The sequence below is a fragment of the Schistocerca cancellata genome, chromosome 4 (assembly GCF_023864275.1).
Source record: "Schistocerca cancellata isolate TAMUIC-IGC-003103 chromosome 4, iqSchCanc2.1, whole genome shotgun sequence".
Taxonomy (NCBI): Eukaryota; Metazoa; Arthropoda; class Insecta; order Orthoptera; family Acrididae; genus Schistocerca; species Schistocerca cancellata.
Window position 1 is genome coordinate 365699493 of NC_064629.1, and position 17641 is coordinate 365717133.

At 36.5% G+C, this 17641-nt stretch overlaps 1 protein-coding gene across 1 annotated transcript in view; it reads right to left on the reverse strand.

Annotated features, from left to right (window-relative positions):
* LOC126184197 (NPC intracellular cholesterol transporter 1-like) overlaps window positions 1–17641 on the reverse strand; it is a 296479-nt gene that overhangs the window by 12784 nt on the left and 266054 nt on the right. Inside the window, exons 14-15 of the mRNA XM_049926565.1 lie at window positions 15338–15459; window positions 11497–11650 (exon numbers count right to left, since the gene is read on the reverse strand). Coding sequence (XP_049782522.1) covers window positions 11497–11650; window positions 15338–15459 — 276 coding nt within the window. The remainder of the gene's footprint in view (window positions 1–11496; window positions 11651–15337; window positions 15460–17641) is intronic.

Below are 17641 nucleotides of genomic sequence, written 5' to 3' on the forward strand. Positions count from 1 at the left end.
CCCTAAACATTAGCTCATTCAGTACTCAAAGTGCAGTGAAAGTGTCTGAACTGTAATCTCAGTTTGGATTATATAATTTAAAATGGCCTACTTTCAAACTTTTCAGTCAGATTTGACAGAGTCGCAACTACCAAGGACATATTTGAACAGGTAACAGTTATGCTACAACCAGTCAACTTCTTGTCCAAATCATATTAATTTGTTGCCCAAGACAGCAATGTGAGTTCGCTATCATGCTCAGCAAACTACTGCAGCATGATTCTGGCCTTGTGACATTGATAGTTTGTGATATAATTCTTTTGAATTCGCCATTCTCCTCATAAACATGAGATCAGTTGTGACCATTTGAACTGTTCCAAAGTGACGGCTTCAGATGAAAACTCCTGTGTAAACTATAACCAAAATGCGATGTAAGAAAAGTTGGTTCTGGTGTAACATAAACACTTTTGGCCACTACATAAAATTGCTTGAAGTTTTCCATCGATCACCGTATTGATCTTTTTAGTTGTAATTACTTCATCAGCTTTCTTATTGGGATTAAAGTGTTCATATTTTGTTTCTCTTTTAGAAATTATACACCAATTTACTATCATATATTGGAACTCACCACAATTTCTTATTCACAGTGCCATAATAGTTTTTGTGGAGGATACCTTGCATGACCCAAACCCCCAAAGCCTGATTTGAGTGCACTGCTCATCTTAGTTTTAATGTTTTAACTACTATAAGTTAATAAAAACATCATTGAAGCTACACTGATGACTCTCATAGTACATTGCCTAGACACAATCCAGTTTTAGTTTGGTAATCCTCTGATCACACAGAATTCTTTGATATACATCACAATAATATTCCATTTGATTTTTATTTTGTTATTTTGCTAGAGTTTTCCTTTTTCAATCAGTTTTTGGCCCTTCCACCCCTCTCAACTAGTTGAATAAATATGTCATAAACATGATTTTCATGTGAACAAAATTGGTAATTGTGAGGGATTTCCAATATCATTTGGATGCACTAAATTATTTGTGTAATTCACCATCAGCATACATTAAATTAAATGAAACTGAATTTGATTCATACAGCACTTTGTAAGCCTGACAGGCTTGTTTGATGCCATGAGGATGACACCATAAGCCACCAGAATAAAAGCAGCAGTCTCATCTGAAGGTGAGGCATTGTGTGGGCAGTTGTGGGGAGAGTCTTGACATGATTTTGATGGGTGTAGCAAGCAGACTATATATGTGCATGTTTTCCAAATGGAAATGTATTGTTTTTGTCTAATTCTGGAAATACCGAAGAAGCAAAATATTTCAGTGTATCATACTTGTGTTGTTGTTGTTGTTGTAGTTGTACTCATTATGCATTGTTTTTGATTGTTACCTATAAAACCAAATTCACCTCAACAATAAAATGTATCCACTGGCCTGCAACCCTGGATAACCAACATTCACAAGATAAGTATATCTCTTGGTGGGGGGTTCACATTTTATAAACAATAGTTAGATCCCAAGTTATCCTGTTGGAAGATGTCATTACCATTTTCTAACACATCAGGCATGAAGGGATGTAGGTAGAATGCAGTAATGTTCACGTAGTCCACAGCTGTCATGGTGCCTTTGACTTCTACGACAGGTCCAGTCAAAGCCCAGGTGAATGTTCCCCATAGCATTGAGCAGTCATTCACCTGGATGATGGCAATCCAAAGACAACCATGACCTGACGTAACAAGATATGCAATTCATCCAATCAGGTGACAGGTTTCCAGTGTGCTACGGTCCAATCTCGATGATCCCATGTCAGCTGCAATCAAAGCTGATGAACATGGGAAGACAAAGGACCATCTGCTGTGTGCCCTCCTGTTAAAATCAATGTGCACTGAATGGTGTGCTCTGAAACACTTGGGCCTGCACTAGTGTTGCATTCTGCCCTCATATCTGCCACAGAACGCTGCCTATACTGCATTACAGAACAGGCAAGCCTCTGACCTCCACATTTTGTGATGAGACATGGACAATAGACATCCAACACCTCACCTCCTTGCAGTCTCCCCATCATTGCTAGATGGATTCCCCATTTGTCTCTGCTGTATTCGTATATTTTCCTTAGTGAGTCATATGTCGGCACTGCCACTAGATGGCATTCAGTTTCACACTTTGCTTTGGTCATAATGTTTCATCTCATCAGTGCATATTGCTCATGTACTATACAAATTGTGACTCACTGAAAATGTCTCATTAGACACAAGAGAAGGCCTTAAGCTTGTCAGGTGAAATAAATGCATGAAATAACAAATTTCTCAATGAAATTTACATTTATTGTGTTGAAGGAGTTCATGCATGGTACTCTAAAATGTCATAACATGCCCTTACAGCCAATACAGTTACTCGCATTGTTCTACACTTTCTTTAGCATGTCATATTTCAGACAAAGAAAAATGTACAAAGATTTAAAACATGCTACTTTCTGAAATAGTTCTATTCAACAGTTTTTTTTTCAAATGGATAAATGTGTATACATACAAACAATAAAACAATGGGAAGATATCATACTTTCAGTGTACAAAATACTTGTTAATGTCTCTCACACTTGCTGCAATCGTAGATTACTCTTAGCCTCAAGATTAAACTAGTTTCTGCACTCTTTCTTTCCTCCCTCTTTTATAATGTCTGTCTTACATTTCCCTCTCCTCTTCTGTTAAAATAAAGAGATACATTTATTAGTGACTTGGGGGATTTGTGTAGGTTTGACTTGGGAGTTTGTTCACCTAACATTGAGGTGCTTGTGTTGTGTGAAGGATTAAAACTATTATGATACAAGGTCAAACTCAAAGAGAGTAATGACTGTACTGAATAGTCATACTTTTAGATTTAACTGTGAATGATTTCTAAGGAAAAAATTGCTTAAGACATGTAAAATACTGTTCATCATATTCTAAACATCCTTACTCAGAAGGAAGGAGAGATCATGATTTAGTGAGTCTTTTTGTGTGTTAGCTAAATCAGAGAACCATTACTTTCATTTATAAAATAATGGAACATCCTTGGTGATATATATATATATAAATAATAGGAGTGCCAGTAACAATGCACCATATAAATCAGGCATGAATAGTCTATAGGCACATCAAAGGGACTAAAAACACTACTAAACTTTTGAACGATGTCCTAAGTTTCAATATTTGCTTTTAGTCAGATGAGTTGGTTTCCACTGCAGGAATTTGGAGGAGGAGAGTAGTTTTCAATGGAGGTTTGAAGTTGGCTTTTGGTTGGTTTCTGGTTGGAGGGGTTGGTGGTTCAATGCTGGCTTATGGTCAGTTTTGGTTAAGAGGGTTGAAAGGCCTTTGCCTGATAGATATCAGCATTTTCAGACTCATCTATTTGCCTATCAGCTACTCAACACCTCATCTACATGGTGAATAATTTTCCTTATATAGTATAAACAGATGTTCACTCCAGCCATGGTAGTATACATTTGGGTGCCTGAGTGGTTGTGTGTGTGAATATGTGTACTTTTAGTTAGAAGATGAGCCAGAGCTCAAAAGCTAGAGGATAATGTTTTCTGTTAATGCCTATTTTTCTAAAAATAAATTTGTGATGAAAACTATGTGCTTCACATTAACCTCTGCAGATCACAGCTTAATGCTGTTGAAGTGGCACAATATCTCAAAATAGCTATGGCTCCTCATTACTTTGATTAAGTCGTTCATTCATTCATTCATATTGCATAAGTTGTTGGTTTTAGTAACCTTCAGGAATATGGAATTTACTAAGAAACACATTAGTATTAGTTATTATCAGCTGCTTCTTAGTTGTAAATAACTAAAATCAGTAATTTTGGGCTGCTTATCTGATACTAATCTGGTGCATTGGTTTCAGTAATTTCTTCTCAAAAGGACTAGAGCAGATCATCTTACTAAAAGCATAGAAAATAATCCATAGTGATAATAAAAATGGATTAGAGATAACTAGTAAGTTGATAGTTGTCCTGTCATCTGTACAAATGAAATAGTTCAAAATGGCAATTACCATAGTGTAATTGGATACCTGATGGGTAAGACATAAGGTGTTAGTAAATGTGTATGCCATCACAATATCAAGGGAAGAAATACAGGGTAGCCCATCTCTGAAGTTATACTGGCTTTAGACCTTTCATGAGCCACTGTTTTAAGTGTCTGAGGGGTGAAACTACAAGTGCCAGGGTTCTGAATCTGCTTAGTGTATTCATCTCTTGGTCTCCCCCTACGATTTTTACCCTCCACGCTGCCTTCCAATACTAAATTGGTGATCCCTTGATGCCTCAGAACATGTCCTACCAACTGATCCCTTCTTCTGGTCAAGTTGTGCCACAAACTTCTCTTCTCCCCAATCCTATTCAATACTTCCTCATTAGTTATGTGATCTACCCATCTAATCTTCAGCATTCTTCTGTAGCACCACATTTCAAAAGCTTCTATTCTCTTCTTGTCCAAACTATTTACCGTCCATGTTTCACTTCCATACATGGCTACACTCCATACAAATACTTTCAGAAATGACTTCCTGACACTTAAATCTATACTCGATGTTAACAAATTTCTCTTCTTCAGAAACGCTTTCCTTGCCATTGCCAGTCTACATTTTATATCCTCTCTACTTCGACCATCATCAGTTATTTTGCTCCCCAAATAGCAAAACTCCTTTACTACTTTAAGTGTCTCATTTCCTAATCTAATACCCTCAGCATCCCCCGACTTAATTCGACTACATTCCATTATCCTCGTTTTGCTTTTGTTGATGTTCATCTTATATCCTCCCTTCAAGACACCATCCATTCCGTTCAACTGTTCTTCCAAGTCCTTTGCTGTCTCTGACAGAATTACAATGTCATCGGCGAACCTCAAAGTTTTTATTTCTTCTCCAAGGATTTTAATACCTACTCCAAATTTTTCTTTTGTTTCCTTTACTGCTTCCTCAATATACAGATTGAATAACATTGGGGAGAGGCTACAACCCTGTCTCACTCCCTTCCCAACCGCTGCTTCCCTCTCATGCCCCTCGACTCTTATAACTGCCATCTGGTTTCTGTACAAATTGTAAATAGCCTTTCGCTCCCTGTATTTTACCCCTGCCACCTTTAGAATTTGAAAGAGAGTATTCCAGTCAACATTGTCAAAAGCTTTCTCTAAGTCTACAAATGCTAGAAACGTAGGTTTGCCTTTCCTTAATCTTTCTTCTAAGATAAGTCGTAAGGTCAGTATTGCCTCACGTGTTCCAGTATTTCTACGGAATCCAAACTGATCTTCCCCGAGGTCGGCTTCTACTAGTTTTTCCATTCGTCTGTAAAGAATTCGTGTTAGTATTTTGCAGCTGTGGCTTATTAAACTGATTGTTCGGTAATTTTCACATCTGTCAACACCTGCTTTCTTTGGTATTGGAATGATTATATTCTTCTTGAAGTCTGAGGGTATTTCGCCTGTTTCATACATCTTGCTCACCAGATGGTAGAGTTTTGTCAGGACTGGCTCTCCCAAGGCCGTCAGTAGTTCTACTGGAATGTTGTCTACTCCAGGGGCCTTGTTTCGACTCAGGTCTTTCAGTGCTCTGTCAAACTCTTCACGCAGTATCGTATCTCCCATTTCATCTTCATCTACATCCTCTTCCATTTCCATAATATTGTCCTCAAGTACATCGCCCTTGTACAGACCCTCTATATACACCTTCCACCTTTCTGCTTTCCCTTCTTTGCTTAAAACTGGGTTTCCATCTGAGCTCTTGATGTTCATACAAGTGGTTCTCTTATCTCCAAAGGTCTCTTTAATTTTCCTGTAGGCAGTATCTATCTTACCCCTAGTGAGATAAGCCTCTACATCCTTACATTTGTCCTCTAGCCATCCCTGCTTAGCCATTCTGCACTTCCTGTCGATCTCATTTTTGAGACGTTTGTATTCCTTTTTGCCTGCTTCATTTACTGCATTTTTATATTTTCTCCTTTCATCAATTAAATTCAATATTTCTTCTGTTACCCAAGGATTTCTACTAGCCCTCGTCTTTTTACCTACTTGATCCTCTGCTGCCTTCACTACTTCATCCCTCAAAGCTACCCATTCTTCTTCTACTGTATTTCTTTCCCCCATTCCTGTCAATTGTTCCCTTAGCATTAGCATTAGCAATGTATGAATGATGTAAGTCACATTCAGCTAATATGAACCATAACAGCTAGATAGATGGACCACAATATGAAAGATCACTCAGTGATTAAGAGCTTGATAACTGCAACGTGTGACTTGTCATACTATTCTCACAGAATAGAATAAATATTAAGAAGGTGAAATCCAGAATAGAATAAGAACTAAGAAGGCGAAATTCAGAACTATCACATAGCCTACTTCTTTTAAAATGATCAAGTGGACCCTCTAGCTTAATGTTGCTGCCCTACAGACAGATCATTATTAACAATGTCACATGCTCTCACTCTATGAGACACTCCAGAGAGTTTTCAGTTGTAAACTCACATCTTTAGTGCACATTCTGGTGATCAGAAACTGTATGTCATTACATTTCTTCTTGGTGACAGGTAAATACTGATGATGGAAATTTTCTAACCAACAGGATTCAAACCTACTATTTCCAGGCTGAACACCACACCAGTGTGTGACAGCAGGTGGAATGACACACACATGAAAGAATATCTATGGTGAATGAAATTTATAATGAACCAAATGCCAACATAAAATTTAATCTGTTCCATATCATTATTTGAAAATAGCTTTTGGCATAAGCTTATCAGAAAGGACACTAAACAGCCATATAAAAACCCATGGAAAAGGGAATTGTGTACATTGACAAGAATGAGTAGAGATCCTGCAGTAGTTGCACACTACAAAATTGCTCAAAATTACTAAGAGCAGTTATTTAAAAATCAAGGAACATGCACATAATGTCAGAAATCAGTAATTCCAGCAGAAGATTTAAGGCTACAGGGAATGTGGTGAAACAAGAGACAGGACAACCAGCTACAGAACAGGATAATAACTCCCTGTTCTGCACTCATAGGTAGCACAGTGTGCCTAGTACACATCCACCGCAGTGCTCGGGGGCCACATCACAGTTGTGACACCTTGGGATGGGCTTCTGAGAGCCTGAAACCGGCCATGAAAATAAAATAAATTTACAACTGAAGTGGTATTTTCAACATTTAGGATAATAAGTGAATGGAAGGGCTGTAGACGATGAGTCTCAGATATGAAATATATATAATCATTTCTTAAATATATATAATCTTTTCTTAATTACATTAGAAAGTATAAGGAGAAACAGTTCAAGAGAAAGTAAACACAGCAATATGCTGATAAAGATACTCTCATAAAATTCAGTCATATGAACGTATCACCAACTCCTCACTTTGAAATTAAGAAAATCATAAATTCTGTCAAACAAAAAAGCTCATCTGGTTTTTACGGTGCTTCCAGTAGATTACTAAATATCTGTTACTGTATAATAAACCCTGTCATTTTTGAAATATGTTATGCATCAGTTACTTAAGGCATTTTTCCAGAGAGATTGAAATATGCCATTGTCAAACCCATCTGTGAGAATGGTGATAGTCAATAACTATCAACCTGCTTCATTACTGACATCATTTTCCAAAATTGTTGAGATGGTGATGTATTCTAGAATACTGTCCCAATTGAGGAACAACAAATGAAAGTTTGGATTCCGGAAGAGTGCCCTGCTGAGAATGCCATTTGTATATTCACTCACCAAATTCTAAAAGTCTTAAATAATAAAATAACTCCAGTTGGTATTTTCTGTGACCTACCTAAATCATTTGACTTTGTGAATCACAGCATTCTCCAAGATAAATGAATGTTTTATGGGACTGATGGTATATCCAACCAGTTGACAATGTTTTATTTGCCTAAAAGAATGAAGGAAGTTGTGCTTAGTAATTCAACCGTTATAGTCCCGAGACATTATTCTGACTAGGGAGTTCCTAGTGGGTTCCTCCAAGACTCAGTCTTAGGTGCAGAATTGGTTCTTTTTGCAGATGACACTAGCATTGTAATCAGTCTGAGCATACACACAGAAACAGAAGAAATGGTAGACAAAGTTCTTAAAAGTGTCATTGACTGTTTTCTGCGAATGGCCACACTCTCATTTTTAAAAAGACACAACATATTCAGTTCTGCACATCTAGGGTTACCACACCAATGATAAGTATAAGACATGGTGAGGAAACAGTAAATAGGGTGGAAACTTCAAAATTCTTAGATCTACATAACGATGAGAATTTAAACTGGAAAAAGCACATTTTGGAACTCCTAAAACAACTTAGTTTGGCCACATTTGAACTTAGAAACATTGAGACTTTTGGGGAGAGACAAATCAGTAAGTTTACATATGTTGCATATTTTCATTCATATGGAATAATGTTCTTGGGTAACTCATCTTTAAGAAAGAAAGACTTCATTGCTCAAAAATGTGCTGTAACAGGGTTGCCACAAGTTCTGGAAATCATGGAATATCAGGGAATTTCAAACATATCAGGGAAATTTGGAAAAAAAACAATGGAAAAATGTAGTTTTTGTCTCAGTAGATGAAATGGTTTGTTTACGGAGGTGTAATGCATCGTTACTGGCTGGGTGCAGCTGAGAATGTATGCACTTTCCTACTCCCTCATCGCCTTCCTACCAACCCCTTCAGCTTGCAGTCACTGCTGCCACCACTTCTTGCACAAACCTAGCAGCTGCCAATGAGACACAGGGAGGCGTGAGGAGTGGTCTGTTTGGATCTATTTCTCAGAGACTGTAGATGCAGCAGCTAAAGACTGCAGTCATGTGTCCATGAGCTGTGTTTGAGTGCTTGTGTAAATGTGTGTGTGCTCTCATTTTTTGACAAAGGCTACAACCAAAAATTTAGTGATGAGAATGTGATTGTCTTTTGTACATGCCTGTCTGCAGCTCAGCAGAACTGTGACAATGTCATTTGACATAAAATGCTCATTTCTTTATCAGTTTTCTCTACAAAAACATATTCCTCTTCCCCCTCTTGCTCATTTCTTTATCAGTTTTCTCTACAAAAACATATTCCTCTTCCCCCTCTTTAGTAACCACTTCAGTTTCTCCATCATATTTCCACTCCGTAGACAACCCCCTAACTGTTATGGCACCAGTAATAAAATTCAGTTTTACTGAAACAATGTTACTGCATGGCAGATCAACAACCACATTACTCGCTGCAAGACTGACTGACAACCAACTGCCGTATACAATGTCAAAGCAAGAAGAAAGCTGCACATGTACAGCAGTGTCAAGACAAAAACAGCATTACACTGAGGCAAGAATTGTGTGATTCATTGGTCACATAGTGACCACCCCTGTACTATAGGATAGAAGAGCATGGAAATTTAAATCCATTCTTAGAAAACATTTTACAGTAATATGAACTATTTTGCTGATTTCAGTGTACTTCATAGCTTATGGTAAACCTACTAAGTAATTAATAGGTTTCTAGCACCTATTATCATATTGAAACTGGAATTTTGTAACTTATTAGGTGTAATTAATAGTCAGACCATCCCTATCCACTAACATAACAGCAGGTAGTATTGGGTATTGTTTATGCATTAATAAGTTGGTTACAAATGTAATAATTACCAAAGTCACAATAAATTAAATAAATTATTGTCATTCTTTCACCCCACATATATGGTAAAGAAAAATCATCTGGTTCTATATTTTTGGTTTTGTTGCATGGAAATGGTACATATATGAATATGATTTCCCATTCAGTCTTTCACTTTGTGCTATAGGAGACTTAAAGGACAATTTATAAAAATCCAGTACATGACAAATAATGTATTCCACTCTCCCATATCTGCTGGGAGGTAGAGTGATAATAATTTATTGTAAAGCTTGTAATTACTGCATTGGCTACCAATGTGGTAACAATGTGTAATATTAGGGGAATAACTGCAAGTCACTGTGAATTTGCTATAACTACCAATTATGTGCGTGTGTCACTTCACAGTTGGCGCATGAAGTTTGTGCTTGATATGGCTATTAGAGGCCACGCAGCCTTCTTATACAACAGCAATTGCATGCGTGGCCTGCCAGCTGCACTCACTGTTGGGACTAATGAGCACAAGGCTCCACCACTAACTTGTGTATTGCTATTATATCGTATCTTGTCTTCCATGTGTGTATACTGTTCAAGCAATAAATTACAGTGTTCTTGGGTTGGAACAGAAATGCTGTCTCTTTCACCCAGATCATGAAAGACTGTGAAATACACACATTACAATGGCATTGTTACAATGCAAATATACTTTCAACATGGTAATATTATGTTTAAGGAGATGATACGTACCCAGTTTACAACATAAACCCTCAAAGTGAGTAATGGTCACGAAGAAAAATTATACATTTTTTAACGCTGTATTGCTTATGAGTTTACTATTGATATCATTTCGATGAAACACAAAAAATTTTGGTTTCAGCTCAGAAGAGACAGTTGAATATCTCCCAGAATTACTGGCTGAGAGAGAGAGAGAGAGAGAGAGAGAGAGAGAGAGAGAGAGAGAGAGAGAGTGTACATTTTCAGCATTCCTTGAAAGTAAACCTTCATGCAGTTTATGCTCATTAAATGAAGTTTCTTTTCTGCTGTTAGTGACATCAGACATTTTACACAATTTATAATTTTAGTTTTAATGCTGACCCAATGATACCATCAAATACCATTGAAAAGGATATGAGATAATGAAAATTGGGCCATAGATCAATGGAAAAGTGTTCCGTTGTCATATGAACCTCAATTCTTGTTTAATAAGATTGATGGTCACGTCCAGATACGCCATCATCCAGGCAAATATCTGCTCGAAACATGTACCATGCCACAGATGCAGTCCTGTTGCAGCAGTACCATTATAAGGGACATTCACCTGAGCTTCTATGGGATCTATGGTAGTAATCAAAGGCTCCATGACAGCTGTGGATTACACGAACATTATTACCAACCACCTGCATCCCTTTATGCTTTATCTCTTCCCTGACAGAAAAGATGTCTGTCAGCAGGATAACTGGCTGTGATTCAAGGCCAGAATCATACTACAGTGGTTTGAGGAGAATTATAGTGAACTCATGTTGATCACTTGGCCACCAAATTTGCATGATCTGAACCAAATGGACTGCATCAGGGATACCATAAAGTGTTAGTTCCTCATCCACAAACCACCAGCCTCTAATTTACAGAAATTGTATGACATTTGCATAGAAATATATGGTGCTGTATACCCCCAGGAATCTACAAAGGATTTGTTGAATCCATGCCACAAAGAATTTCTGCTGTATTGCATTCCAAAGGTGGACCAATACACTGCTAAGCAGGTAGTCACAATGTTTTAGCTCATAGCATACATGAATTTGGTTGCTCAACTTTAAATATTCATTGGCGGCATGATTCCTTTTGAATTTATTTATTTTTTTACATTTTTTGTTGATTCACACGGACCAAGACTTACCTGCAGTCAGAAGTTTTGCGAAACGATTAATTCCATTTGTTGCATCTGCCTGTAGCTTGGTACTTTTTTTGTCTTGTGGACCACAAATACTCAGAATAACAGGCAGGAAAATCAGGCCATGAAACAATCCATATGCAACAACACCAGCAAACAACTGTGAAACAAAAGGCTTCCTCAAATTACACATCTAATTATTCTTTCAAAATTTTGCAGATTATGGAAATGTACATAAATGTTAAGACTTCCCACAGTTTTCAATATGGAACACAGTCAATAATGATTTTTCTCCGCCATAAGATATAACATACATCTGGTGCACATTTAATTCTTTTTGAAAATTTTAACTTGATCTTGCAAGAACAGCCCTTGTGTTTTTAGATTATCATCAAATGGGGTGTCCATCATTATGTGAAATTAATTTTGAGGCACTGAAAACAATTTAGGGTCATCTGAATGTTGCAAAACATACACAACTGGACTCGTCATTATTGAAATCAATTTTATATAATGAAAATATGAGATTTCATTATTCCACTGTCTTTAAGTTTGTGTAATCAGCATTGATCTACCACATTAGTCATCAAAAACAGTAAGTTGGGATGTGATTTGTTCTTTTCTTCTCATACTTAATTATTTGGCAGGGAAATCAGTTAACACTCCACTGGTTTGTGGTCTGATCTGGAACATTTATGTCTCTGGTTTCATTACAAAAGAGCCCATCACCTCTTTTAAGTGGCTGATGTATAGTAGTATTCTAAGACTACAAATATTCTGGTCCTCATGGCCACATGCACTTGTTGTGCTAGAAGGTTGAAGCACATCTGATTCTAATTATTCCTACTGAAACAATACTGTACAGCTATGAAAGCTTATGAAATACTGAAATACACCTAAAAATTTGTAGCTTATTTGGTAGCCGAATTCCATTATTCCACATGTATACCATAATTTATTTAAGTATCTCACAATTTTAAAGTAGTCTTAATGGAAATAAAATGGGATAATAACAACAACAAAAAACTGACAAAGCATAACAGTTAAATAAGTTGAATGTCTAAAATTGTTCCAGTTATTCCTAACAAGGTATTAGGATTTTAACAGCATAGAGAGCAAAAAAGCCTTATCTTAAGCTAGAAAAGGGTTCACTAATGTAAGATCAACCCAGCAGGACACACTAACCAGTGAACCTTACCTTCCAGTATTTTTACTGTTTGTTTTTGGCATCTCTTGGTGAATTGCCGCATTGTACGAACAATGCTAGCAGTAATGAGCATGTAGAGTCAGTAATGGTGGTGGAAGGAGTTGTGAGAAATGGACATGTGAAGTTAGAGTGGAAAGTATTTAAGGAGGTGTGTAAAAATTGCTGTAGAACAGAACTAAAATTATGGACCAGATGTTGATGTATATGATTTATGTGAATACCCATTGTTAGCAGGGTCACTGGCACTCTGAATAATTTGTATATGAGGTAACTACACTTGTAATCAGATTTTTACTGAACTCACGTTAATGGACTGTTGCATTTCTGGAACAAATGGACCTGCCTTTCTGAAGTATATCAGTGTGAATGAGAAGGACTGTTTTCTTTTTTCAAGATTAATAAACTAACTAAATCAACATCTTCTTTTATTGCAGAGGATCCATATCATCAGTCATTATTAATTTGGTGTGGCAGTTAATTACATACATGACAAAAAATTAGGCAGTTTCTCATCGTTTACCAGGGGGTTTTCTGTTTGTAAGTTGTTGTCATCAAAAGTTATATCACCAAACAATTAGTTAATTTTAGCTGTAGTTTCTAAGGGAGAATTACGTACTCCAGAACAAACACATACAATGCTCTTCTTGCCAATAATAAATCTAGTATTATTGAGGCAAATAAATTAAAAAAAAAGACTGGTTAAATGTAACCCTTGAGAAATATGATTCTGTTCCTTATAGTAATTTTATGATACTGTATATTCTATGTGAATTACAGTTTGAAGCACTGTAAACCATTATACAAACCTGAATTATGTGAAAGTGTAACCAGGTATAGAAGTATGAAACTGGAATTTCCCTACAGATGGAGCTAGCCATCAATGCAGGGCCCATGAGACTGCGTCTGCAACACCATCTGCTTCCTGTAATGGCTGATGACAACTGTCAATACATAGTAACCCAAGTTCCATACATGAGTATCTGTTTCTAACCCTTAAACGTGTCACATTTTATGCCTACGAACTACAATTTGCGGACCACATTGGTTTTCTGTTATCATTGAAGAAAACTGCTGCAGAATTGTACCAAATGCTTGTCAAAGATTTTGGCAAACATGCTCTTGGAAAAGCACAGTGTTTCGAATGGTTCAAAAAATTCAAAAATGGTGATTTTAACGTGAGAATCATGAGCATGGGAAACCGCTGAAAAAGTTTGAAGACAATGAATTGCAAGGGTTATAGCTTGAAGATGGTACTCAAACTCAACAGGAACTTGTGAAACAATTGAATGTGATGCAGCGAGCCATTTCTCTTCAGTTGAAAGCTACAGGAAAGGTGCAGAAAGTGGGAAAATGGATTCTGCATGAACTGAATGAAAGACATCAAGCAAATCGAAAGACCATTGTGAAATGCTACTTATCAGATACAGAAGAAAGTTGTTTCCCATCAAATAGTGACAGGTGATTTAAAATGAATATAGTTTGAGAATTCCAAGCATTGTAAATCATGGGTGAATCCAGGCAAACCATCAACATCCATTGCAAGACCAAATCGCTTTGCAAAGAAGACAATGCTCTGTGTTTGATGTGATCAGAAGGGTATCATCTATTATGAGTTCCTAAAACATGGTGAAACCTGTAACACTGATTGCTACCAACAGCAGATGATTGATTTGAATTGAGCATTACATGAAAATGATCTGAATATAGAAAAAGGCAACACAAAGTCATATTGCTCCATGATAATGCCCCATCACACACATTGAAATGGGTCAGAGAAACAATCGAGGCTTTCAGTTGGGAAATACTTGGGCATGCGGCTTATTATCCAGACTTGACTCTGTCTGATTATCATATATTTGCAACACTAGGACATACTATTGCTGAACGATGCTTCAATTCATATGAAAATGTACGAAAATGGCTCGTTGACTGGTTCGCTTCAAAACAGGAACTGTTTTTTTTGGCATAGCACTCATAGCCTGCCAGAAAGGTGGGAGAAATGTATAAATAGCAGTGGAGATTATTTTGAATAAAATATTGTGTATCAGTTTCAAACAACAGAGTGTAATTATTGCAACCAAATTCCTGTTTCATACTTGTACATCTGGTATATAAGTGCATTTATTACTTAATACATGTAACTGTGTATGAATCACATTATTAACATCTATTTCCCTTTAAGATATAACCATTTTATCTATAGGCATAATTGTTAAAATATCTTGTACATATTTATTGTAAATGCTTGATGCCTGCTATATCATTGTAAATTAGTTTGGTCATGGATCTCTGGAACACAAAATGAATCAAAACAAATCATATTTAAGCATACCAGAGATCAGTTGTTTGGTTTATCATAAGTGAAAAGTGCTGTCTGTATCCAAAATGATATAATAAATGCAATGTGAAATAATTGTCAGCTTATGGAAATGAGTTTCTGAGAAGACATGGAGATTGTGAAACATTGGATTTATAGTAGTGCAACATATAAAAATTATTGCATTTATAATCACATAAACCTACATTTTGCATGATGTACTGGTTTTAATTCTTCCAGTGGTTTTTATCTGCCAACATCATAACCAAATTTCAGCTGTGTAAATTAGAAGCACATTTTTGATACTTTTCGAAAGAACATACCTTAAAAAATGTTGTGAAGAGGTAAGAGTCACTAATTCCCAGCAATGAAAATGCAAGGAATGTACTGAATCCACCATTGAAAACTGCTGGTCCAATACGTCTAATACACTCTACAGCCCTTTCTGTAAATAATAAAAATAATTTTACATTTACTGTCCCAGAAATATAAACAGCAGCTTACAATGTTTAAGCAAGCAAAATAATTTATATGAACTGTGTGTGCAAGGAATCGAATATGAAAGATTCCAACATGAATAGTGATCAATAAAATCAGTACATTGAACAAATATGATGGATCTGATGATGCAAACAACAGAAAGTCTGACAAATTAATCATAAACATGGAACTCTGATGAAAATAGATTCCTGGAGCTGGAAGTAAAATAGAAAAAAAGTAGTCCATTCTTCACTCTGTCCATTCCAGCTGTCAGCAGTACACGTCTGCATTTCAGTCCCTTCAAAATAGTGCTTATCTTTTTCTTTTTTTTTTTTTCTCAGTCCTTCCTTTTACTTCTTTTTCTAGACCTCTCTCCCTTTTGCCACATATATAATACATTCTTCTGTCCTATTTGCCCAAATAATTTAAGATTTCACAATGCTACTTGCAGCATTATGATACTGTACAATTTCTGATACCTGATGTTTTATCTACATTTCATCCTCTCTGGCATAAGTATTCTAATATATGGTGTTATTCACACTTTACTCACATATACAGTTCAGTTGAATTATGATTAAAGAGTGTTCCAGACACAAAATTAAGAAGGTATTCAAGTTTAAATACACATTGTTTGCAAGGTAAACATTTTCCCATTTCTCCTAGTGCAGACTGTTACTAAATGTCTCAGTACATTCTTCATATGTGTTTCTTAAATACCTGATATATCTGACTATTCATTCAGCAAGTTGTGCGAATATCATTTTAGCATCAGGCTTTTTATTACAGACTGTTTTCACTTTTCCGTAATGTATAGGACATAGAGAAATTAACTTATGAACCCCTAAAAATTCAAAGTCTTTCGCACCAGCCTGTGACCAGAGTCCTGGCCTGACTGCAGGTATAAAGCAGCCTCACTTTTCACAGTGGCACTAGGAGTAGGAGGGGTGGCAGGCCCTCCTCGCGGCCACCTTTTACTCCCGGGACAGATTCTCGGTACCCATTCCTACAGCAGGCTGAGTGGACCTGGGACTATCCTCAAGGGAATGGAAAGGGGAAGACCCCAACACTTGTCAAGGGTCAGAGTCTAGTGCTCTATCTGTCAGATCATCAAGGACACCTAAAAATTGAAAAAGAAGTATAAAAAATTAGCCATTCCTCCTACAAATTACCCAGTTATATAGATTCCTGTTAACTGCATGCCAAGTACCAACATTAATTTTAATCTGGCCTTTATTTGTACAACATACAGGCACCTGTTGTTCTTAAATAATAGCAATGTAGTCATATAAATGATAAGAAAGAAGTAGGCCAAGAGGATAAACAAGAGTTATTTAGAATAATGGGGTAAGTAGTAATTTTTAAGAGAGTTGTAACTTTTGTATTACTCAATCATTTTTCAGACATGCATTTGGGACATAAACACTTCCTCCTGTAATATTTTAACTGAGTCTTACAGATACCTTCCAGCAGGGTCAGTGACTGAGTGCTGAATATCTAAGCACAACTATTCATCAGCTAATATGCTAAAACCATGTGGTTAAAAACTATACTTTTGTGATAATTTGCTTTTATTACATGTTACCTAAATAAGCACAGACTGTATATAGCATCTGAATATTAGTTAATCCAGTTTGTTTCAGCTGTTTGTCTTTCTTCGTATATACCTTCTCTTGTTCCACATCCCTCAAAGTTTTCCTTCATGATGAAGGCTACAGAACATGATGATACATGAATTACTTAAGTAATTAATTAGTTCATTGACAGTCCCACCAGTAACATCTATTCATGTTTGGATTATCGCCATGTGAAATAAATTAATAGGTACTAGCAGAACTAAAGCTGTGTGGGTCATGAGCCATTCTTGGATAGCTCAGTTTCACCTGCCAGTGAAAGGCAAAGGTCCCAGGTTTGAATTCCAGTCCAGCATACAGTTTTAACATGCCAGGTCTCAAATCAGTGTACATTCTGTCACAGAGTGAATCTTCTTTCTGTAAATTAACAGCAGTTAGTAACTATTTTGCATGCCATTATTATTTTTTGACAGTAAATAATTATTAGGGAATACACATACAAAGATTTTGCTATTCTTGTTGCAGAGTTGCGTTTTGTCTGTTTCTAGCTGTGCTTGCAACTTTGGGATCTTT